The sequence below is a fragment of the Stegodyphus dumicola genome, chromosome 2 (assembly GCF_044657685.1).
Source record: "Stegodyphus dumicola isolate Sdum_Otavi_A_Nest chromosome 2, ASM4465768v1".
NCBI classification, from domain to species: domain Eukaryota; kingdom Metazoa; phylum Arthropoda; class Arachnida; order Araneae; family Eresidae; genus Stegodyphus; species Stegodyphus dumicola.
The window spans coordinates 149,776,019-149,803,023 of NC_140769.1; the positions used below are offsets into that span (position 1 = coordinate 149,776,019).

Below are 27,005 nucleotides of genomic sequence, written 5' to 3' on the forward strand. Positions count from 1 at the left end.
TATGTTGTCTTATCTTTATCTATTTTCAGATATATTGCGTAAAAATATTTGGTAATTGTAAAAGTATTATAATTAGTTAAAGAAATATCAAAACCGCTAAAAGTTTTGGTGACCTCCTGCTGCAGGTCCCGCGATTCCCTTGAGGGTCGCCACCCACAGTTTAAGAAACCCTAGTTTAAAGTGTACGAAGAATTTTGTGAGGTAACTTTTCTGCTACGTTTTCATTATTGATTTTCCCCCAAAAAATTTTAATATGTTCATAAAATAATAAATGTATTTTTGCTAAGAGATATGTATAGATATTATTAAAAATTTTTCATTTTGAAATATGAATTTTTATTAATGAACATAGCAATATTTCACTGAAACTCGTAAGTGTAGGAACACTTTTGTGAGCCATTGTAATTCTTCCTGAATTTACTGTGACGAATGGCCTTCGCTACTCAAGATATTTTGTACTTTTATCTCATAGCATATTTCGCTTAGAAAGCCTTCTTGTGAAAGCATTTGCTTTGGCAAAATAATTCTCAAATTCTTTCTTTACTTCTGAAGCCTATACCGCCAAGATATAATTGGCATGAACTGTACTGTAACTTTTTGTTATGCTTTTTGGATGAAGCCCAATCATTCAACTACAATAATTGCATAATGATGCTTACATACGCTGAATAGGAATTTTTTTGTTCTTTATTTTTTCCTATTGTCAGTTGTTAATCCACGAATCAGGGTGTCGTGGCTATTAAAGAGAATTTAGAAGAAATGAATTCCTATTATTTCCCTTTCTAATGTGAAATAATAAATTTGTTTCCCGAAAATCTTGAACAGTTGTATACATCATCAGTTGATCAGGATAGTAAGCTTAACACTAACATACTGTTGCGATCTACGGGTTCGTGGATTTGGAGTGATTGATGACAACACTTGATGAAAAATCGAAGCACAATATATTCACCAGTATTACACAGGACAGTTCCAAAGACACTTTTACAGTCGTCGAAAAACTACGATAAGGGCGTTGAAACAATCAATAACAAAGCCTTCAGTCTGCAACGGTGAAGACAACTTCACGGCAAAGCACTAGAGTACAGCTGGTTCGCTCGCTCTCAAACTAATCTCTGAACACTACTACTGAACTCAACATACATTTTTCTCCGCGTAGAGGCTGGGTATATATAGCTTCAGCGTGCCTTCGAGAGCATTCCCGAAGAAAACCCCTAAGAAGGCGTTCAAGAATGTTCTCGATCCGTCTATGGCATATCGCCAATGTTGCCGGCAGTTGGGCGATTTTGCACCAAATCTGGTAACCCTACTTTTCTTTGCCACTTTCTGGCAACCCTAATTCCGCTCTGCGGGGAAGCTATCTTCCCCGCAGAGGCTAGGCATTTCGCAACAGTACTATATTGGGTCCGCCATTTAAGTGAAGAAGAATAGAATGCTTTTGAATACTACAAACGTGACTAGAAATATGGATCAAAAACTGAGTGAGTCAGTAGAAATGTTTAATTTATTCGCATTTTCCTGCGTCATGACTCCGCCGACGCAGTGGGGAATATCGTGTCCATGTGCTTCGATATTTTAACAGATAACTAAAAATGGTTAGTCAGAATGTGTCCATAAAGAACTGAATCCAAATAAGATTTCCTTAAGTATTAATTATGATAAGCCTATATATATATGTTCTATAAGCAACAAATAAGCCATTTGGAATATATTAACCTTTGACGAAGCATGGATCAATTTATACCGATCACCAGATAAATGACAATCAAAGCATTGATTTGGATGAGGTATAAATGACCACAATTCCATGGGCAAAATATAGAACCGGTTGTTATTGATCTTACCCATGAATTTGTACAATTATTAGAATTTTTTAAGCAGGAGATGTGAAAAATGTCCAATGTCTTCGGCGGGACTCTAACCTAGACCTCTCGAATACAAGCCGAGTGTGCTACCTTTAAACCACGAAAGCATGCTGGAAAGGAGAGAGAAAATACCTTTTATAATCCCCCTTTTAAAGGATGACTGGGGATTAGGGACCCAATCGCCAAATCCTGATGGTGAAGAATCATCATCGACTAGCTTTTGTTAGTTGGCCGCCACTGTAAATTTATTAGGTTATTCTAAGCAGGATGTGAGAAAAATGTGCATTGTTCTGTCCGGGACTCGAACCTGGACCTCTCGAATACGCGCTGAGTGAGTTACCCTTACACCGCAAAGGCATACCGAAAGGAGGGAGAAAATACCTTCTAAATCGTACGGATAACCTCTTTTCAGAGTTCCTGAAGTTAATAGAAACTAAATCATGAACGGTATTCTCAGTTATTTAATATTGGTTGCATATGTTTATCGGTTTCTGGGCGATAAAATATTCAGAAAGTTTTTCATCCGGTTGCTATATAACAACGCAAAATCTCACTGGCCCGGAACTGAACTCAGAGCAGTAATACCGAGCGTTAATTTAAAGAAATGCAAAATCTTAAATACTTCAAAATTATTTTATTTTCGAGATTTCAATGTATGTCATGAAGATTATGTTCATTAGCTGAAGAGAGATACTTGTAGTGTAGCATTTTTGAATTCATATTCTCTGTTTAGGAATTTGGGATCCGAAAGCTTGAGTTGGATTTAAAATACAATATTTTCTAAGTTTCTGTCCTTCTGCCCAATGTCTGCACTACCTTATTTATCATTTTAATCGTGATATGTACTACATTCTTATTTATCAGTATAATTATTTAGAATTTTATTGATTTATAAAGTCCCAATAGTGAGGAAAAAAGAAGAAAATAGTAGTATAAAAATAAGATGTCATACAGAACAAACAATTAATAAAGAATATTTAATATAGTATATCATGGATATATTTGATAGAGAGCAAAAACAGGATGCAATAGAAAACAAAACAAAACAAAACAAAAAAATCGCAGTAATGGGGAAGTAAACGCATTTCTGTAGTATTTCTCTTGAATTCAAACAAGAGCTCTGAGAACAAAATGTCATGTTCTTTGAAAGACCATACATTCACTCTCATGCAGAGGGCGTTATTTTAAACTATTTTTTTCCCCACCTGCGTTAGTAATCAATCATTCAATCTTCCAAACCTGCACGGAATTGCATCTTATTGTGCTGTTCGCACTTTATACGAAGGTGCAGCTATGTTTTCACCAGTATAGTATAAGTAGTTGATAGCAAATACATTTATGTAATGGTTAAATAGGAGAGTTTCTGTTTTGACATAGAGAATCAAAATCATTTGGAAATGCAAATCATCGTGTTTACAGAAATTTCACTGTAATTATTCTGATTTTAAGGCATTGGATTCCTTAATAAAAAGAAATAGTTGAAAATGAAGTTACGAGAAAATGTACTTGTTGAAATATATCCGTTTAAGACTATAATAATTAAAATCTAAGCTGCGATATTAGTATTAGGTTACACTGAGAAGTAACTATGAAAGCTTGCGAAAACATGAATATTGCTTTTCTATAGAATTTCCAATTATATAGAATTTTCCGTTTAAATCCGTGTAATAATTAAAAAGCGGATACATCCGTTTAGTTCAAATCTCAATTTATCTGCCGTAATACTCAAATCATCATCCATAAAACGTCCCATCATACTATATGACTGCGAGTGCTGGGCAATGACTCAAATAATTGAATACTCAAATCATCATCCATAAAACGTCCCATCATACTATATGACTGCGAGTGCTGGGCAATGACTCAAATAATTGAATACTCAAATCATCATCCATAAAACGTCCCATCATACTATATGACTGCGAGTGCTGGGCAATGACTCAAATAATTGAATACTCAAATCATCATCCATAAAACGTCCCATCATACTATATGACTGCGAGTGCTGGGCAATGACTCAAATAATTGAATACTCAAATCATCATCCATAAAACGTCCCATCATACTATATGACTGCGAGTGCTGGGCAATGACTCAAATAATTGAATACTCAAATCATCATCCATAAAACGTCCCATCATACTATATGACTGCGAGTGCTGGGCAATGACTCAAATAATTGAATACTCAAATCATCATCCATAAAACGTCCCATCATACTATATGACTGCGAGTGCTGGGCAATGACTCAAATAATTGAAATAAAACTACTTAGCTTTGCACGTCAAATACTAAGAAAAATATTTGGCGCTGTTTGTGAAAATGGTGATTGGAGATCAATGTATAATCACGAAATCTACCGAACATTTAGACAGCCTTATAATTACCAAGGTCATAAAAAGCCACAGGATTCGATGGCTGGGTCATTTATACAGAACTGAAGACACAAACCCTGTAAAAGAACTCATATTTAACAAACCTATGGGAGCTAGAAAGCGAGGAAGGCCACCAATTAGGTGGCTTGATGCTGTTGAGGATGACATTAATACCATAGCATACGGAAGACTAGAGGAGTATTGCTATGAATAAGTCCAGATGGGCCTTGGTCAGACTGATTGAGACGGCCTTGGTCAGCAGCAAGCTGTACTGCCTCAGAAGAAGATACACCCGTTTAAAAAAGGTCTCTAATTAATTAAAAGCTGATACGTTCAGGTGAAATACATCTGTTAGGGACGGTAATAATTAAAAGCTAAACTACAATACTACTCGTAGTATTAGGTTCAGTGAAAAGTAACTATGAACTGGCGAAAACAATTGCGACTTTCGTAAATTTACGTCTTGAAATTCGTCCGTTTAAGACGCTAATAATTAAAAACTAAACTACTATACTAGTATTAGTTATATTGAAAAGCAACTATGGACTGGCGAAAACATGAATATTGCTTTTATATAGAATCATCCGCTTGCTTTTATATAGAATTTCCGTTTATAGAGAATTTTCCATTTACATCCGTTTAGGACTGTAATAATTAAAACCTAATACTTCAGTTTGAAATACATCTGTTTAGGACTATAACAGTTAAAATATAGTTAGTATTAGGTTACTGTGAAAAATAACTATGGACTTACAAAAACAAGAATACTGCTTTTATATATTTTCTGCTTGCTTTTATATAGAATTTTATGTTTACATCCGTTTAGAACTATAATAATTCAAAGCAAATACGTCAGTATTAAATACATCCGTTCAGGGCTATAATAGTCAAAATCTAGCCCTGAAAAATAATTATGGATTTGCAAAAACATGAAAACTGCTTTTATATAGAAATTTTCGTTTGCTTTTACATAGAATTTCCGTCTACATAAAATTTTCCGTGTAAATCCGTTTAGGGATATAATAATTAAAAGCTAATGCCTCCGTTTCAAATACATCCGTTTAGAACGGTAATAATTAAAATCTAAACTACGATACTAGAATCAGGTTACACTGAAAATTGACTATGGGCATGCAATAGCACAAATATTGCTTTTACATAAAATTTTAATATGCAAAGGAACAGTTTTCCAAACTTTCTCATGCGAAGACATGCATTTATATAATAAAATCTTGCAAGACATCTACAGCTAATGGAAAGAAGGAATAAGTATGTAGAAAAGGAAATTAAAAGTGAGCTAGCTACATTTGCTACAAGACAAACCATTATTAATTGGGGTGCGCATTAATTGTATGCTGTGATCCACGCTTGTAAATTACTTTTGATTTCAGAGATCCGAATCAAAAATCTCGTTATAAATATTCATACAGTTTAAAACATAGAATGATAGCAATACAGAAAATCTACACTGTTATCATAATTAGAAATATAATTAATTTAAGAATTTTAAACTTTGTAATTTACAATTATCTTCATATAATATATAAGGAAATCAATTAGATGAGAAATAAAGATATAGCAGATAACATGGAAACTTGATTTCGTTCTGTAGAATTCAAGGAGGTTAGAGTAGATGGAGTAAGCCTGACGTTACAAAAGTAAAGCCAAGGAAATATCGGCAACGTGACACCATGACATTTCATGGCCGCCGTACAGAATACGGATATGACTACGAAATATACGAAAGATATTGTTAAATAAACTTACACTGACTTTGACAGCCACTATCAACATCCGCAGGCTGAGAAAAGTGTCTTTAGGCATAATTTGCACAAAATGCCGTTGAAATTTTCATTGATCTTCCATGTTTTACCATGTGTAAATTTGTTTTATAGTTACAATTTACACATTTTCAGGTACCTAAATTTTATTAAATTTTAATCAGTTATTTTGCAATCCTTGTAATTTTTCTATATACTAAGTAGAAAATCTTTTACGGAAGATGTATAAACGTTCAATGATGAATAGCTAATGTAGACAATACTGATTAGAATGGGAACAAAATCAACGAGATGTCCGCTTATGGCAGCGGCCATGATAAGTCATGACGTCATACCGTGGCGTTTCATGGCTTCATTTCATTGCAAGGGACTTGCGTGCGAGGGTTACTCCATTTCTTCTAACCTCCTTGGTAAAATTAAATTTTTGGGCTTGCTAAATAAAGGAGAAAAAGCCTGCAATTTTGTTTTAACTTCTTTATTTTAGAGAACACAATAATTTAAAAAAAATAAAGCATTTCGGTTGCATTATTTTCAATACTGTAATTAGCAGAAGCTTTTAACACGCAAACATTCAGAACAGTATTTAATTTTAATATAAACTAACTAAATTAGATCTTCTGAAATAAATCCATTTTGTTTTCATCAGAGACTAGATTCCGGATTTAGAACGGTTACTGAAAAATCATTTTGAGGGAAATATGTGTAGAATTTATTTCCTACTAAATATTAGTCACTCAAGCAACTGTACAAAAGCATTTCGTATGCACTCAAACAAGTAAATGACGCCACATAAAATGTAATTTTGAATTGTTCAACCAAATTTTAGTTATAAATTCTGAAACAAACATGACTTTTCAGTCATCGTCGCTTTCAGAGTCACTTTCTTCACACTTGCACTTCTTTCGACCCTTTTTCGTCTTCACCTTCGACTCACTTTCTTCACTGTCTTCGCTTTCTTTCCTCTTCCTAAAACATAAATATCGGAAAATTAAGTCTGAGAATTTGTCGCTTAGAATGATAACATTTTAATAATATCATATATTATAGATAAATCATGAAATTAAAAACTAATGATTATTATTTTCCGTAATTATTTAAATTACGTCATTCACATAATTAGCCCAAAACGGCTTTATCCTAAGTCTCGAAACAGGATTTTGCTTCGTGCACTATAAGCGGTTGTATTACTTTTCAAATTGTTGCCACCAAATATTATCGTCCTATATTATTTTTAAAAAAATTACGCAACAAAGAATCTGCATGCATGTATGTAAATTCCTCTCACTGTGAAGAAAAACCAGTACCGACGGTACCAAAGCCATCAGATTTTGAGTAACGTAATCCTTCACCCGGACGTGTGCACCAGAAAGCTCGAGTTTTGAATTTCGAATTTTATACCTTGATGAATTTTTGATTAACGATTTGAAAGCAAGCGGTAGGTAGGTAGGTTACGGAGGACTGGAACTTTTGGTGTCTAACAGAGGTAAACAGGCATGTGTTCCACGCTCAAAGCGAGCGGTAGTAATACCTTCTTAAACAGAAGAAGGTATTGGAAGTAAGCTACACTATACGAAAAACAACATTTTTATGTCCAGCCTACGAGACTGTTGATCGGAAATTCTAAAGATATGCTATTTTTAAATATTTTTTATGTTACCGTTGAATTGAGCTTTATGGTGGGGGATAAGTGCGAAGAACATGATATTTTATTAATAAATTTAACACACAAAACATTAATAATAAAAAGAGAAAAAATTTGCAAGCCATCTTATTACGAAAAATAAACACTGATAAATTGAACTAAGAATTGCCCCCAAAATGCAGAAAAATAGATTTCAATACTTAATGCTGCATCGCAAACTCTAAGCATATGCTGCTATTAAAAGTTTTATAATTTTGCTGCTTAATTGTAAATGGCGTAATTGTGAGGTTACAGCCAAAAACATCGCGGACGAAAGCGTCGCAGAGAAAACAACGAAAGGCGAAAACATCGTGTGCTACAAACATCGTGGGAGAAAACATCGCAAAGAGAAAACATCGCAGTTCTAAAACATCGTGGTACAAAACATCGTCGTCGAAAATAAAGCAGTTAAAAAACTTCGCAGTTTGAAAACATCGTCGTTGAAAATATCGTGGTAAAAAATAAAGTATCTACAAATCATCGCATGACGATAACATCGCAGACATGCTTTTTTCAGGCTTTAAAAACTGTAAATAGATATTCCCATAAAAATTTGTGAGCGCAAGATGTAAAGAAGGATAATTTTTATTTTCACATTTTTTTATTAACTAATAAATTTTTGCTGAAAAAGTAAGAAGGAAACTTAAGCATAGAAAATTAAATGCAACTTATAGATTATATTTTTTATGAAAAATTACCAGTAAAAACTTTTTAAAAATGATTTATTAATGGTCTTTGTTAGTTAACTAAGTCGGTTTAAAATTCTATTAAGTGCTATAAGTTGCATTAATTTTCTATGTTTAAGTTTCCTTCTTATTTTCTTAGCAAAAATTTATTAGTTAATATAAAGTATGAAAAACAAATTATCCTTCTTTCTATCTTGCGCTCTCAAATTATTATGGGAATATCTATTTACAGTTAAAGTCTGAAAAAAGCATGTCTGCGATGTTATCGTCACGCGATGATTTGTAGATACTTTATTTTTTACCACGATATTTTCGACTACGATGTTTTTAAACTGCGAAGTTTTTGAACCGCTTTATTTTCGACGACGACGTTTTGTATCACGATGTCTTAGAACAGCGATGTTATTATCTCTTTGCGATGTTTTCTCCCACGATGTTTTGTAGCACGACGTTTTCGCCTTGCGTTGTTTTCTCTGCGACATTTTCGTCCGCGATGTTTTTACCGCGATGTTATCGGCGGACACCAATTGCGAAGAAAATGATGCTTAATAATAAAGCTAAAATGACAAAAATAAATGGGTAAGCAGGAGCGAGTGCAACAGTAGACTGATAGATTGTGAGCTTAGCGACGGCGTAAAAAAACCTAAATAAACCCTTTTGAGCGACCGTTAAAATCTGAATCTTTCCAGACTTTTTTTTTTTTTTTAAAATTTTTATTTTATTTCTAAACAAAACTCACAAATAAATGTAACAAGACAAGTCTGTCCAATTCTTTCATCAGTATGATGCCCATTTTTGGGGTGGTCAGTGATGTAATGTACTGAGACGTCGAAAAAAAATAAAATATAGTTATATTGTGGTGTTGCGCGGCCCCAACCTACACGCAACAATAATAGTGACTGCTATGAACTGGAAAGTACACAAAACTCTTAAGAAGGGTTTAACTCCCTTTTTATTCTACTTTAGAAGATACAGATGCTTGCACTTGACGCTCACAAACTACGCCGACCCGGCGGTAAAATAAAAATAAGAAACTAAAAATGAATAATAACAAGTTACCACCTACGAGGCTCTCTAAACGTAACTAACCTAACCGCGTTCTAAGATACCGCTGATATTTCAGCAAACTTTCTGAAAATTAAGTTGAAAGATTCAACTATCTGCCGAGGCAAGCACACAGGCCGAAACGCGCGGTTCTTCTATTTCTACCTAGCCACCTTCACGCTCGTGAAGCAAGAAAGCACACTTACGAACTCGTTTCCCTTCTATTTAACTCAAATTACTTCCACTGACAATTTGAATACTTTGCGCGTTCTACTAAAATTTACATACTCTGGCATTGGCAATTCCAGGGAAAAATAAGGCTTGACAGAAAAGATAGTTTAAACTTAAAATAAATGTTAGTTAAAATAAATATAAACCCTACAATATAATGCCACTGTTATAAATTTTTGTAAACATTTGTGCTTTTTTGTTTATACCTTGTGTTTTTTTTAAGTACTTTAAATTTGTTGTGTTTTAACTTCTGATGCTTTTATTTACCTATCTGGCACACGTTTTGCAGTAATTTTACTTCTGTTTCTGTTTAATTCATGGACTATTTTGTGAACATATTAATACTGATTCAAACAATTTATTTGTAAGATAGCTCAAACAGAATATTAGGTATAAACAGAAACATCCGTATTGGACTTTAATGACAATATTTACTGTCGAGTTGACATTCACGATTTTACGCCAACTTACTAACATTCTGGAAGCTTCTTTCCGGAAAATGAATTTTCAAAGTACGAAATGCGATTTTTCTGGAAAGTTCCGGACTAAGGATTGGATTGGATTATTTAATTATGGCAAAGCACACGAGGGCTATCTGCCTAAAGGGAGGGATGCCTTCGTGGAAGACTTTCTAAGAGAAACTGGCTCGTATGCACGTTACACACGGGTAAAACCACGAAAACGCCCATGCAGCCAGTCTGTTCGCGGGATTCGAACCTCGGACCGAACTACCAGTGTTCAGCGTCTTTACCGCTCGGTCGTTGGTGGGCACGTTCCGCACTAAGTGTCCTTTTCCTTTAATAAAGATAATTAAGACTTCTTTGCTATGACGCTGTATTTGCAACGTGAGCTCATTTCTGAGTTACGAGTTCGATTTAGAGTCGGCCAGATGAACTAAATTTCTTATTTGTAATATTACCTTTTCTGTTTGATGATTTCTGCTTTAGGCTACTACAGTAGAAAGCATAACCGTCTGCTTTAGACTGAAAGGGTTTTGTTTTAGCAATCTGCTTATTCTTGTGTATTAAAGCGAATTATCGTATATCGGTACTTTCTGAACTATAAATATCTGTTATCTTATCTGTAGGAGCAATTATTAGTCTAAAATTTAAGTATATGTTTAAAATTTTCTCTTCCGATCTTCTTTAAAGAGATCTGTGCAAAAGCAGAGCATGTCGTAATATAACAGACAATTTCTATCGTTGGATTGGCTAGGCTAGATATAACAGGTTTACCAGCCCCATGACAAGGCGATCTGAAATTCGGTGCATCGTATTGCTCTCATTTTATCTCTTTTTGTAAACTAAATGAAATAAATGCAATTCAAGAAATGAAATAAATGCAATTCAAGAAATGAAATAGGGACTTACTTTTCAGCGAAAAGAAAACCCTCTTTATCAGCTAGATCCATTTCCTGCAACAAAAGAGAAAGTGAAAGGTAAAAATTAAAACAGAAGTTATAAATAAATCAACAGGACGTTCAAATATTTAATATTATTTTTTTAAGTATCGTATGGTATAAATAGATGCTGGATGCTGCCTAAAGGATGTTAGCGGAAAAGTTAAAAATATAGCATATCACTCTTTAGAGACATTAGGTTATTTTAAGCAGGAGATCATGAAAAATAAGCACTGCTCTCGCCGGGACTCGAACCTGGACCTCTCGAATACGCGCCGAGTGTGCTTCCAATTACACCACGAAGACATGACGAAAGGAAGAAGAAAAATGTTTTATAACTTTATTATGCACTCTTCCGCAGAGTGGTGTATGTAACCCTTCTCGATTGCTATGTAGAAATCATATTACGTTAATGAATAATTATTTTTTGAAGTTATTTTTAACAATTGGTTCTATGTACTGTTGCGATTTTGATGGGAAAGAGGAGAACGTATGAATTACACTTTGTTACAAACTTAGGCTTCAGAAACTCATGAAGCTTTCTATACTTCAAAAACTCCATAATCTCTTGGGAAAAAAAAAAAAAAAAAAAAAAAAACAGGTTTCGCCATATGATAAACTATAAGTAATGAGTCCTGTGCAAAAAAGGTTCATTGTTAATTTATACGATGATTGTTCTGAGCATAATGCTGCAGGGTTTTACCTTCATTACTCCATCCATACTATTATTTTGCTTTTACTTAAACTTCAGTTTTTGTCTACTTCCACTAGGATGAAAATTAGTGTATATAAGAGCACAGTTTCTTAAAAAAGGAGCCTATGACCTGACTGGTGACTATGTTATATCTCCTTGCTACTAAATTGTATAATCGACTTTAACTTCGTTAGCCGTAATTGCTTCGGGATATCTTTAGTACTTAGTAGGCTCGTGTTACTTCGTATTTGATATTTTAATTTGACTTGATCATTTGCTGTGATTTCCTTGTAAACTGAGGAGCTTGTGCCCTGTTTCATTTTTAAAGTTTTGTGTAACCGTTAGGTTAATGAGCTAAATCGTCTGTCTGTCTGTCTTCGTGGCTCTAGAAAATAGCATATAAAGTATATATATAGTATTTACCCAAAAAGAAACGTAATAATAAGCTAAAAATTAAAAACAAAATTTTTAAACCCGTCCTGCGCTATAGCTTCAGAATTAAAGTAAAATAAACTTAAAGCATCTAAAGTTAAAATCAAATTGGAATTAGCAAGGTAATTTCTCAACAATATTAATAATTTCAACCGTGTATAATAGGTTCAACACAATATCTAAAACATATAAAAATTAAAATAAGAATTCATTAGTAAAACAAACTCGAAAAGTAAAAATGCGAATACCCACTCTGTTACTGGGCTCGGTGAGCTCATTTTTTTATTCTTATATATTGGAAAATTGTGCAATTTTTGCTTTTAAAATAATTGAATTATGTTGTTCTTATGTTTCGGCTTAGATTTTTATGCTTTTAGTTAATCTGCATGCAATAGTTGTAGAATTATCAACAGTTTAAAAGGTGTTTAAGTGCGGCTAAGGCTATTTTTTGTTACTATAATAGCCATATTTGTTTACCCTCGAAACTTCGCAGAATAGTGAATTAAGTCAGGTTCTGCACCTTCGGTGTCTTTTTGCCGAGTGGAACCAAAAGTAAACTTTCAGTTTTTTTGCACCGAAAACTCTGCCTTCTTGCCTGCTGGCCGAATAGCTTGTTTTTGCTTAGAAACTCTAATTTTAATTGCAAATTTGTTTATGTTTTATATTTTTCTATATTTTTCAATTTTTAATGAAGGTATTTTAAAGTTTTATATATTTTTGCCTTGCGGTGAAGAGAGAGCTGAATTAATTGAATGAGAAATCCATCTCTAATGAAATTCGAGGAAATAAGTTTAAATGAAATGCAGCAGAAAATACGTATAATTTAATATTCTGAACGAGCAAGTCATGTGGTGTCCGCATCAAATTTTTTTATTAGATTCTCCAGAAGAAAGCTTGGCTTCTTTAAAACTGATAGATATGCTTTGTTTTACACGAATAAAAATTACTAACTGGGGTACATTTCTTGGAAATTTTTTAGTACGTTCAGAAAGAGGAAGCTAGTTATTTTCAAAGGCTACTTGCCTAATTTCGAAGAAGAAAGAAACAATATTGCATTTATTTTCTCATCCGTTTTCTAAAATATGATAGAAATAACTAACTGAAATTTGTAAAAATTAATACTAATTTTAATCAAGCTTCCTTTCAATTTGATGTGGAAAATAAGTTTTCAAGACTTAGTGTTTTCTTACCTTTTTCTTTGTCATGTCTATAGCCAATGCGTAAGCATTTTTCACAGCCTTTTTTTCTATTTCTTCCTCCTTATGTTTAGCCTTTTCTTCTTCTTGTTTGCTTTTGAGGCCTGCTTCGATAGCTTTATCGTGCTCTACGTTCATGCTGTTTGCTTTATCTTTACTAAAAGATATTTCATGATTTTCCAGTTCTTCTTTAGCTTTACCTACAATTGCCTTGTCTTTTTCTGCTTCTTTCTTTTCGCTTATTTCCTTCGCATCTTTTACTAAATTTGCAGCATCTAGTTTCTTTTTGTAATCCACATGATCTTCCGCTGTTTTATCCAAGTCTTCTGAAACGCCATCTTTTTTACTAAAAAAGGTTTCTTCATCTTCCAAAGTTTTAGAATTTTTGACTTTTTCTTCTTCATATACTTTTTCTTCAGTCTTTTTTAACATTGCATCTTCGGGTTTTAGGGGCAATGTATCTTTTTCCTTCATTTCAGGTATTGCACTCTTCTCTGCTTTTTCTATATCTTTTTTGGTTTTTTTAAGTCTCTTGTCTTTTTCCACTTTTTCATGCAAAATATCTTTTTCTATATCCTTAAGTAACGAATCCGTTTCGGCTTTTTTAATAAATACATCTTTTTCTGATGATTTCTTTTTGTCTTTCACATATTCTTTCTCCAATTTTTCTTCTTCTTCAAGCATAACTTTTTTGGGATCCTTCTTTAAAATTTCTTTAGATGTTTCCAGAGCTTCCTTTACTTCAGTTTCATCAGCTTTTGCCTTTGCAGCTTCTCGTTCTTCCAGTTTTTTTCTGATGATTTCTTCGGCAGCCATTTTGGGAATTCCAGAATCCATTAATGGCTTTTCGCTCAGTTCTGGGAATTCTATCTTCGGTTTAATATGGGTTTCTTCCGTTTTTAATATTTCGGACTCAATTAAATCTTTTTTTGGCAGAACATCTTGTTTTATAACTTCTGTGTTGGTTTTTAATTCTTTTTCTTTCAAAATTTCAATATCTTTTGTTTTTTCTTTCGACTTGTTTTCTATATCAAATTTAGGTTCTATATGAGGTATTGTTATTTTTGTCTTTTCTTTATCTTCAGCTGTAGTAAGCTGTTTAACATATTCTGGATCAAATTCTTCTAGAGGTCTAACGGAAATGAGTTTCACATACATGCGATGATCATCGCTGCTAGGATACTTTAAGATATTAGTTTTAGCGAGAAATTTTTTTCCCATTAGTTCAATGATTTCAGATTTGTCTCTTTTTTCAAGATCATCGTCCCCTGAAAGATATAATTTTCAACTTAATACAACATTTATAAAACGTATATTAATGACTCTGTTTCAGTGAAATAAAAGTTGCAAAGTTAGAAACAGAACTTAAAGATAAATTATTTTTGTTTCATTAAACTTATATATATTTTTTAAATTCTATTATGCAGTTTAATTTTTGTAGTCTTCAAATTTTTTTTAGCCAAAAGGAGCATTAGACCAAAAGGGCTGTTAGTCTCAAGACGGCATTTTGATTCGCTTCACTGCCATCAGATATTATCGGCATGTATTATATTTAAAGAAAATAAATAATGAAGAATCCGCGTGAATGCATGAATGTTTCTCGCATCAGGAAAAAACATTGGTACCTAGAGCCATCAAATTTTGAATAACGTAATCCTCCTGCGTATATAGGCATCTGGAAGCCCGAGTTTGGAATTTGAAATTTGTTTTATTATCGATTTCATATTTTGTAACAGTTTAACGAATTTTAGACTAACAAACTAGACAATTTCAAAGCGAGCAATGGCAACACTACGAAATAAAAAACACATTTTTATCTCCAGCGAGCAAGACTCTATCGGAATTTCTAAAGATATGTTTTATTTTATATTGTGATATTGTTACTGAATTGAATTTTATGGCTTAAGTGCGAAGAACATGACATTGAATAAATAAAGTTAATGCAAAAAACGTTATTCTCGAATTCTTATATACAATACAAAAAGAACTTCTTTTTATATCCTAATACAAAGTAAAGGAAGAACTGTAATCGCGAAAAATTTCGGGTTTCAGATTTCAATGTAAATATCCATTTTGACCATTCGCAAACCCATTTTGATCATTTTGATTTTTTTTTTTTTTTTTTTTTTTTTTTTTTTTTTTTTTTTTGCGTGGCATCTGTACACGCAGACAGAACAAAAGACTGTTGATCCCAAAATAACTTGTAAAAATTCAGGTTGAATTTTTGTTACGTCTATACGTACATATGCATGTATGTATTTCGCATCATTCATAAACGATAAGCCGTAGAACATTGAAATTTTGTGTATGGAACTTCTATAACATCTGGTTGTGCATCTCCCTTTCCTATCATCAAAATCAAAAGTATATATGACATAATAGCAGGAAAAAGACGGAGCAGTGTTGATGCGCACATAGATCCATATTGAATTTCGGTTGCGTAGTATGCAAATATGGAAAGTTTGCAATATCTAAGAAACTTGACAGTCGAGGAGATTTTAATTCCCTTTTTATTTCCAGTTTACATATGTGGCCACAGTTCCTTTGGCAATCTAGTTGTGCCTATTTCAAGAACATTTACATTTTGAATATTATTGCGATAGCAAGCAAGACGGCGAAATTACATCCTAGCAGGGCAGAAAGCGAAACTGAAGTGCGTAGTTATGCACGATGGAAGCATACGAAGAGAAAAGTTTTGGTTTGAGTTAAAAAGTTTGTTTCCAATTGTTACATTATCGCGCTGCGCAGGCCATGCAAAATGGAATGATCTAGAAATGACGCAATCGAGAGAAGTTATTATGATTTTTAGAACAGAGAGGGAGAATTAAAGTTTTATATGTTAGTTAAGTTATATACCCACCCACCCTTACCGAGTTTAAAAGTCCTTACTCGGCTGCTTTTTACTTTCGCAATCGTTCGTCGTAGACATATAATTCCAGTTACAGAACTGTTTTAATTGACGAAAATATTCGTAATTTGGCAATTTCAAATTTAAAAAAAAATTATTTTGGACAATTGAAGAATTCTAACGTTTAATGCGATCTCCATGTTCATTTACTTATATTTGAAAAAGTTTTATACTTGTGGAAAAATAAAATTGTAAGAAGTTTGACTTCCACACGACAAAAAGTAACCGGGGTATTTAATTTAAAAATTTGTAATTTTTTATGTCATTTTCAACTCGCCTTGAGTGCAGTAAAAAATGTTAATAATTTGGTAGGCATACGAGGAAGTCATGTGGTGTACACACCAGACTTTTTTTTTTTTCCTTTTTGAACTACTATGTGTTTTGTCTATAAAATTAAATTAGATTGTGACTTATTCATGAAAATTTATGCTAGTTTCTTACAGCAAGGCACAGTTTACGTTACCTTAAGCTTAATGAAATTTTGTTAAGTATAAAATGCACTTACTTTTTTATTGTTTACTTAAAAATGTGTCTATAACAATGGTTTTTGAACATTTAAATAATTGGCTAAAAAAGGGGTATGCCGTGCAACTGGTATAGTAGTTAGTATCGCTGAGTGCCATGCATAAGGGCCCGGGTTCGAATCCGGAAGAAGGCATGGATGTTTGTAAATGTACATTGTTCGTGCGGCATGGGGGCGCTTTAAACATGCGGCGAGCGGAAAGGCCTCTCGAGAGGTTGGTAGTAGGGGAAGAGGGGTAGAAGACCGTCGGAACCGTTCCCCCGGGGGCCATCCATCAAAATTGGGGGCGGAACTCAGCTAAATCGTGCTGTCACCTGCAAGGTGCTCAAGGCTTTTGCCAACGATAGGCGTAATCTTGCGCTCCTTGCCACGAGGAATTTCTTGGGCTTGGGCTGACTATACTCGACCGCTTCCTGTTCATACGACTAAACTGTGGGTTAAAATTTTTCTGCGATTCAACGTGCTAAGAGATGGAGGATTCTGGAGTGCTCCATTCCCAGTTTTCCAAGAAAAACAGCGATGGCTCTATTTAGACGTCTGACTGGACGTGATTGTTTGCCAGACCACCTCGACAGAATTAGGTGGTGAATTTCCTAAACTGTGCATTATGTGACTCCAATGAGCCGATGGTTTTTGAACATTTAAATAATTGTATTGCACTTTCTCGGTATGAGGACATTGTTAAAAAGTACTGGAGAGTCCGTGAACTAATGGCTTAAGCACTAATGTTTGGCATTTGTTAAACAAATGAATATTACTTACGACAAATCAAGCGACTTACAAATAATCTGTATATATATTTCTTAATAATACGATTAAAACTTCTAACGTTAGTATCTATAGTAATAAGCGAAAACCTTATGAACAAACGCTTTCGGAGCAAATAACTAACCACTGAGGAGGTGTAATAAAAGAGAAAATGTACTTATCGATTACCGACAGCATTTATAACATTACAGCCAGTATCAATTACTGAAAGGAAAATAATCGTTATGATTGGTAAATAATCGTAAGTATATTATTGCGTTTTGCGATTTTAGTATTCCCTCAGCGAACAATGAGCAATAAGTAACACTAGTAATTCGACTCGAGTTCAGATCTCAGCGATTTTCGTTTCTTGTCCATGTATACCATGAATACTAGCATGTTTTCCTTAGAAAACCCTCTATAAAGGCCTTTCTCCTTATTATGTAAAGGGACCTCGTGAGCTTTGCTATAGTTCAGATAATTCAATTTTTTCGTCTTTCCAATGCCAGTCATCTTGTTCTTTGTTCCTTTCGGTTGCTGTTCATAAATAGTAGCATTTGATATTGTTAAAATTCTATGAATTTATATCGTCATAAATTACAAGGTCTTATGTCTGCTTATCTAATTATTACACTATGAAGTTACAAATGTGAGATTTCAGTTTTTACGAAAATGTAATGACAGCTATGATTTATTTCTGCATGTTAATAGTAATAACTGCTGTCCATTTAATGTTAAGTATAAAAAGATCTGTCTATTTAAATGTTTATCGTACAGAAAGACCTCCACGTACGAATTCGGCACTCAGATTCTTTAGGGAAAGGTATATGATATGTGCAATCACAAAGTCGATTTTTAACATTAAGACTGCTACAATCAAGAAGTCCTGTTGTGCCTCTATAAAATTCCACTCGAACGGTGAGTGGTTCGAAGAGGTGCTATTGAGTACCCACCTCGTTCTCCTGATTTGATACTTCTGGACTTCTACTCATGGGGGGACCGTCAAGAATGATCCGTTTTGATATAAACCAGAAGCAATCGACGAGCTAAGTGAAAAAAATCGTAGAATATTGTACCGCCATTACACCAGATACACTAGCAGCCATCGTTCGGTGAGCAATTAGGCGCCATGAGCGTAGTAAAAATCTGCTGGTGGTCATTTCAAACATCCCCTCTCAGTCGCAAAGTCAAATTTGTCACGAGATATGAACTAGCAAACAGTGGGTTCACTTTTTTGTGCCCCTCTATATATTAAACATACGGAAACCTACGAAAATATTCGAGCAGCCAAGCCCGTTTGCCGGATTTCGACTCGGCCGTTGATGGGTGAATAAATGCTTTGGTTTCAGATCCCAGAAATAATTCAGTTAATTTAAGTACGAACTACCCAATACTTTTTCCGAATGGTGTTGTACAGACTATGAATAATTAGTAGAAACGAATTTATTAGTAAACGTATAACTGTGCTCTAGATATGGGTATTTCCAAATATCTTAATATTAAATTTAAGTATACAAAAATAACTACATAATGTTCCCACATTATGTTAGCTATAATTAAATGTAACTTTAAATTGTCGGCTAAATTCCTAGGGATATTATTTCTTGAAACAAATATATTACAAGGAGTTATTTAAATGAATATTGTCCCTTTTAAGTTGGTGAGTTAAGCTGCTTTCAAACTCTACAGTTGAAAAAAGGAAAAATTTTTTTAGGGACTAAATTAAATACATAATTTCAGTGATAACCTATTTATATACTTATATATTTAAAAAAATTTTAATATGGCAACTATAAAAAATGACAACAGTAAAAGATTAGTTTTTTTTAAATGATTTAATGGCTTTACATAATGCATTGTACATGCTACAAATAAATTATTTATGTGCCTGAATTTAATTTGTAAGGGTACCCGACCCTCTAGCAAGACAAAGCAATTAAAAAAGATGGAAATCTACCCTCGGCAAATCGGTGGTCAGAATACTCGTCTGTCGACAGCTCATGAGCTTCCGGTTTCCTTTCCTGTCGAAACAGAGACGCTTTTGTAATTTTTAAACATTTTAAAACTCTTACTTATTCTTGAAAATGATGTACAGATATTCATATTATATAACTTAACAGAAATTAGCTTTAAATTATAACAGCCACTTTAAACTTAATTTTAATCACCTTTCACTGAGCTAACGTCAAGTGAACTTTATCAGTAAATTTGAGTAGAATGTACATTATTCGAGTATCTTTTTCAGAATTTTGGTACTTACGTATTGACGCAACCACCTTTGCACACTTTGGCGTTTTTTTACCGATGGAAAGGTGGAAGTTACTTATCGGGTGCAAGTTGGTGGCTTTCGCGCCTTTTTTTTTTTTTTTTAGTCCAAAGGGATTTGAATCCCGAAGGACTATTAGTTTCGTTTTGGCATTTTGCGTCGGACTCATAAATGTCGGTTCACTTTTCAAACTGTTGCCACAAAATGTTAGAGTCCTGCATTATATTTGAAGAAATTAAATAATGAAAAATCTGCATAAATGTATGTATATTTCTCGTATTGTGATAAAACAACGGTACATAGAGTCATCGAATTTTGAATAACGTAATCCTCCAACGAATATGAGCATATGGAAGACCAAATTTGAAATTTGAAATTTGTTTTATGATCGATTTCCTATTTTTTAAAACTTTGACGAATTTTTGATTAACAAACTCAAGGATTTCAAAGCGAGCAATGGCAACGTTGTGCAGAAAAAACATTTTTATCTCCAGCGCGTGAGTCTCTGTATCGGAAATTCTAAAGATATGCTCGTTTTAAAACTATTTTGCGATATTGCTGTTGCACTGGATCTTATGGTTTAAGTGCGAGGAACATGATATTTAATAAAGAAAGGTAACACACAAAATGTTAAAAAACGCCCCTTGGGACGTAATTTAAAATCGAAACATTTCAGATTTTTTTTTTTTTTTTTTTTTTTTTTTTAGAAAGATTCCCAAACTATTAATATTTATCGTATGTCAGTAAATATTATCAACATATGGAAAGAAAACATACTTTATCAACTTAAAATGCAGATTTGAATTATTAAATAAGGTTTACGAGATACGTTAAAAAATTATACCACTTAAATTCTTCAAATCTTTCTATATTTTTTTTGCGGTATTTTTCTCCCGAAGTACTTTTCGTTTAAAACAACATCAAAGAATTGCGTACACTCGACTTCGTGTGGCAACAGCGGCTATCTAGGAAACATATTTCTTCGTTGTTCTGTTCAGAAAATTTCAGGAAAATTCTGTATTTCTGCAGAAATTTTACTGCGGTTTCTTTCAGTGCTGGCAAACTCCACGAGCGCATATTTTAAATCTAAAGGCGAAAAATATCACAATTTTTATTACAATTGTTGAGACTTGGAATATAAAAAGAAAGAAGGCTTGTGGAAATGGCAAATGGCAGCGTTACTCGACTGAAGGATTGTTATGAGCATGGTTGCCGGAAGAATGGTTATGTGCATGGTTGCCAAAGTCTAGCATATTTCGAAAATTTGGCGACTTCAACTAAGGGTGGTTAAGTTAATACTTAGGTACCATTATTTTTTATAAATAAATATAATTACACAGAATGCAATTTTTAATTATAAAATTGTCACTCTTGTATTGTGCCTATTTACTTACTAAACAAACACACATCTTGATCATTTACTATTTCCGAAAGATTATGACATTTTACTTTTCTCTGGATTTATGAGATTGCATTTTCAGTTTAAAATGTGATCATCGTTCTAATCTTTTTGAAATTAATTCATATGATAATTTTTTTAAATAATAATAAAAAAACAACCCTGAAAGGTATCAGATTTTATATTACGCCCAAATGGGAGGGTTTTTTTTTTTTTTTTTTTTTTTTTTTTTTCCATTTACAGACACATGCAAGTTTCGAGAGCATTTATGCTAACGCCACATTGGGGTAAGAATATTTAAAAACAGCATATTTTCAGAATTTCAAATAGCCAGTCTCCATGGCTGGAGATAAAAATATTTTATGCCGTACAGTGTGTTGCCACTGCTCGCTTTGAAATCGTTGAGTTTTTAATGAAGAATTAAAGTTAAAAAATTTGGAAAGTAATACAGCCGTTTATAGTAATTCGATGCAAAATGCCTTTTCGAGACTAATAGCCCTTCTGGACTAATAGCCTCTTTGGGCTAAAAATTCCTGTTTTTTTTCTCCCCAGCTAAATAAATACACTTTGAACTTAGGCCATAAAATGGTTTATTTTGTAAAGGAGGCAGTATCATTCATGTTATATGATTATGGTAATAACTAATTATTTAATTTATTACTACTTAAGAAATTTTTAGAACTCTGATTTAGGGATTGCTAATGACTACAAGCATTTAGTTATAAAGTCATAATTTAGCCTACCAATTATTTCCTACTTTTTATTTTTACTTCAGTTCAACTCTGCCTAGGAAATGCGAATTATTCGAGTATTTACGAAGATGCCTCGGGCGTTGAAATAAAAGTATTTGGAGCGGGGTATTAGAACAAGTCACTGCCTTCCATTGTTAGTCATGTTTTCGATACGTTGCTACCTATTTTTTTTTGTCCACAGTTGAATGAACTAATGGCTGGCAGTTTGTTTTCTAAATCCAGATTTGAATTACAACTTCGGAAAGAATTAAATATGGAAGAAAACTTACACGAATGATTCTTCAATCCGCAACGTTAATCTGTTTGAAAACATTAATTCTATAAGTTCTAAAAAATGATATTAATTAAAGCTGACTATTGAGTCTTATTGAAGCAAAAAAATTAATAATAATAAAATAATTAATACAATAGAACTTTTCATAGTAACTTCCTACCAGAAACGAACAATGTCTGATAGTGACCAATATTTGTTACAACATCAAAAAAAAAAAAAAAAATTCCTGATTAGCTTTTAGGTATGCTTTTTACTTTCGGTAGATTCAATGTTGCATCGAAAAGGTTTCCTTAATTTCAGCCTTTTCAGTTAATGATTCAAATTTTCTTATCGAATTGTTTACGTACTATTCTTTGTTAACAGTAGACTAACAGAGTATCCTCCTAGTTCTGCATAAATTATGCACACAAAAATTCTTCGCTCTGGAGTAACTAAAAACTGGCTAAAGAACTATCCACAGTTTTGAGTAAAATGCGAAAAGAAAAATTAGTATGTCCCTTTGGTTCCGAGGAAATAAATTTTGCTTTAAGGATCAAATTTGATCAAACTATGTTACATTGTCAATTTATCGATAACAGCATACACGCGGTAGGTAGTAAGATATGATAGAGATGATACCGTATTATTCGGTCTTCCTTTAACCGAGCATGCTTTTATCATTATCTCTTCTCCGAGAATCAGATTTCCGCATTCCGTTCTAAGAAAAAGTACTGTTACGAATTTTGTATATATGTAAATAATTTTAGTTAAATTATGTGTGAAATAGTAATATCTTTTGTGTAATATAACATGAAAAGCCTGAAGAGACGATGCTCTGCAGGAAAATCAGATTACAGGGACAAGTCTATTTACCTTTGAGATAAATGGTTATCTCGGTAAATTGGTGAGATATCGAGAAGCTGGTGATGGTTTTGGTGACTCATTTTTGCCGCCAAATGTGGAGAGAAAAATTTATATTTCGTGATATTTTGGCTAGGTTCTTGTATTACTGTAATTGAGTAACTATAACTCATCCCTGTATATAACTGAAACCATATCCGGCCTTTCTATATAACTTTATGTAACTTCTATGTAACTCTATGTAACTTCTATGTACATCCTTTCCAGTCATTTCGAGAAATGGAAGGTACTAGAGATTTCTCGGAGGGCGGAGAAACTAAATAAGACCGGGGACAGATGCGCTTTGCGTTGCGTTGTGTTTAACGTCCTTATTAGTTTAGTGTAACTACTGATTGTGCTCTATGATGAAAAGAGCTTTTGTGGAAAGTTCAAGAGCTATAAAGTGTGTTTCTTTCGGAAAATAAAGTTTACCCAGCTCTCATCGGTTCTATGTGCATTCAATCCATTACGAACCCGCATGCACACAACAATGCATTTAACTTAGGGATAACGCATTACTTTGTCAAAAACAATAACGTATAATATGCTCTTTTAATCGATTGTTGCAAAGTACAAGGTAAAATTTCTATGGAGGAATTCCAACCTGGTTCGTATTCGCGTTTTAAAGGGGAAAAACACGAAAACATCTATCTAGCTATCTAGTCTTTATTAATTTAAAAAATCAGTCGAAATACAAGTATTCAGCGGTCTTATCCACTAAGCCACTGTTGGAATTAATGTAAAGTAAGAGTGAGACTAATTTTTTAAATCTCATCAAATTACGGACTAAGTTAATGACTTTTTCATCGTAATTTCTTTATGTTCATATTTTTTCATCACTTCTTGTTTAACATTTCATTTCTGAAGCGAGGACTCGAATAATTGGGAACGCAAAGCAGGAAGCATTGAAATGATTGATAAGAAATATCGAAGAGCAAAACGGTTCATCTGCCATTGATATTTATGAAAAATGTGACATGACTTTGTATTAAAACAAGAGCTGGAAAAATAATTGTGCATAGAAAATACAAGAACTTACAGAACGTGCCACAAAGAAAGCACATCTTTGCATGGAATATTCCAGTCTATTAAATGGCAACAAGGAAAAGATTCAAAATCGAATTGAAGTTAAAAGAAACTAAATGCCATTGGGCTGGCTGCGGTGTTTCGACACAATTATTAAATGATCGAATGAAGAAGCATCCATTATTTAATTTAGTGATATTTTTCCTGTATATAGATTACCAGACTTGAAAACCACCGACTTTATCTTGTGATCATATGGAATCAGCTATGAGTAACGATTCTTAAACATTACAGAGTAATTCATTGCACGAGTGCAGTTGTTCTTCGATAATATTCACACGATTCCAGGGATTTTTTAATGTGTTACATATTTCGTAAGTCAAAGATGTAGCACCACTTGACGTCAATGGTCAGGGATTTGAGCTCTTACCATGAATAACTTACTATACTCTTAACATGCTTAACTTACTATACTCTTAACATGCTTTCATTTTTCATGTGAGACGCAGTAAGCCCAGCACTACATCTTTATATTCAAGGACGTTAGGAAAATTATTAAATAAAATTAAACTGACTTTGAGAGCAAATATTAACGTCCGGAGGCTCAGAAAATTGTCTTTAAGCACAGTTTGAGTAAAATACTATTGAAACTTCCACTGGTGTTCTAGGTTTCACCATGTCGTATATAGTTACCATTTACACATTTTCATGTACTAGATTTTATTGAATTAGAAGCAATTATTTGTAGTTCTTGTTATTTTTCTATGTACTAAGTAGAAAATCATTTATGTTAAGTATTAAAATTAGATCGAGAAACTTATAAATGGTGAAAGCTAAAATGTAGATAACAGCGATTAGAATGTAAACAAAACCCACCATAACCTCGTCTATGGCAGCGGCCATGATAAGTCGTGACGTCATAGTGTTGCGTTTACGGATTTCCCGTCATAGTCCGTTACATTCATTTATTTATCTGATCGGAAATGATACCACGCGACTTTTAATATCATGTATTTCCTGAACAATGTTGGCTGTTTACGAGCCACATATTTTGATGCTAATACTTAGCTGTAGAGGATTGGCATCAGTGTGTTCAGCTCTTCTCTCCTAAGACAGTGAAACCGTAACTTGTATGTGAAACCGTAACTTGTAACGAGCCTGCAATTTTTCCGCAAATAAATTTATGTTTTTATTACTCTCATGAAGAATATAATTTCTTGGCACAACATTACTCGGTGGAGTTTTATTCAATGAAAGTGAATGATCGCAGTTTTTCTAACAAACGAAACTGTAACGAAATCATATTCCAATTCGGTCTTACCTCTCGAATGCATCATATAACGTTGAAGCATTTGTTTGGCACATCCTGCATATGTTTAGCATATATATATATTTTTTAATTTGGCTTTAAACCCGCAACAACTATTCTGAAGGCTATTTAGGATTAACTATTATCATTCTTTTATCATCTCAGAATCGATCACAAATAGATCAAATAATCGGAAGTCTAGTTAGTATAAATGAGATTTATGATTAGTTGCATCTATTATATGTAAGACGATATTCCTATAATTAAAATACGTCTCGAAACTGCTCAGTGAAAGACAAGCTTTGCATACTGAAATATATTTATTCCGTTTATAAATTGTTCAGTTTGGCTTGGTTTATTGAGATTACGGTAAACCACACTAGGGCTATCTGCCTAAGGGGAGGGATACCTTCGTGGAGGTCTATCTAAGGGAAACTGGCTCTATACATGTTACACATGGGTATAACCACGAAAACGCCCATGCATACAGCCGGTTTGCGGGATTCGAACGTCGGACCCAACTACCAATGTTCAGCGCCTTTGCCGCTCGGCCGCTAGTGGGCCTCTGATTAATAAAGTATTCACCCTTTCGTAACTCTTACTTGTAAACTTTCCAGTGGCCTCTTATTATTCTCTGATTCTAAATCGGCGCTCCAAGCCGTCCTAAGGGGCAACTCTCAACTTACCCAAGACATTATCATGCTCATGAACAAAACTACTGCAGCCGAAAGGACCTGCGCATTACAGTGGATACCACCGCATGTTGATATTTACAGAAATGAGCAGGATGATGGCCTTGCCAAAGATGCACGAAATGATTCTCAACTTTCGAACAGCTTAACCCTTACCGATGCTGACGCAATAGCCAGCCAAAGACTTACCTACCCAATCAAACAAAAAGAATTCCACTCCTGGCCTAAATCGTGACCGTGTCATTTTCACTGCCCTAACCAGACTGAAGATAAAACACTTCAAAGGAATGAAGATATCCTTTGATGGCCAGCGAAATTATAATAGTTATCACCACTGTAGTGATATCCAGCTTTCTCCAAACCATCTCTTCGACTGTCCTGCTATTTTGGCCAAGCTCTTCAGTATAGATATAGCTACCTCGCACCAACTCCTCTATTTTTCGAAGATTATTGATGTTGCTGCAGCTGTTCTGGATACTTTTAGTCCTATTTGACTCCTCTGCACTGACTCCTCGAACAAGAAAACAACAACAAATTATGTTTTATACAGACGACAATAGTCGCTTGTGAATTTGCTGTTCCTAAATGAGTTTTATTCTTTAAATAAATAAATAAAAAAGGAGATCTTTTTATCTATAACGATTTTATAAATAACGATAAATAATGGTATTAAGCAAAAATATGTACTCAAAGAAACAATGAGGAGAGGATATTAAGAAAAGGCTGAAGTTTTTTAAGCGGTTTTGCAGTTGAGGATGGTGGTTCGGTAAAACCATCGAAACTAGTCCTGTGAAAATTTTGTAAATATAACGCTGATTTTTGTTGTTTGACTTCTGAATTAGTATT

At 33.6% G+C, this 27,005-nt stretch overlaps 1 protein-coding gene across 2 annotated transcripts in view; it reads right to left on the bottom strand.

Annotated features, from left to right (window-relative positions):
• Positions 1-6,480: 6,480 nt before the first annotated feature.
• LOC118184013 (uncharacterized) overlaps positions 6,481-27,005 on the bottom strand; it is a 50,012-nt gene continuing 29,487 nt past the window's right edge. For both annotated transcript variants that reach the window (XM_035353643.2, XM_085811249.1), the window contains exons 3-5: positions 13,379-14,652; positions 11,034-11,077; positions 6,481-6,987 (exon numbers count right to left, since the gene is read on the bottom strand). In XM_035353643.2, coding sequence (XP_035209534.1) covers positions 6,876-6,987; positions 11,034-11,077; positions 13,379-14,652 — 1,430 coding nt within the window. In that variant the 3' untranslated portion in view covers positions 6,481-6,875. The remainder of the gene's footprint in view (positions 6,988-11,033; positions 11,078-13,378; positions 14,653-27,005) is intronic.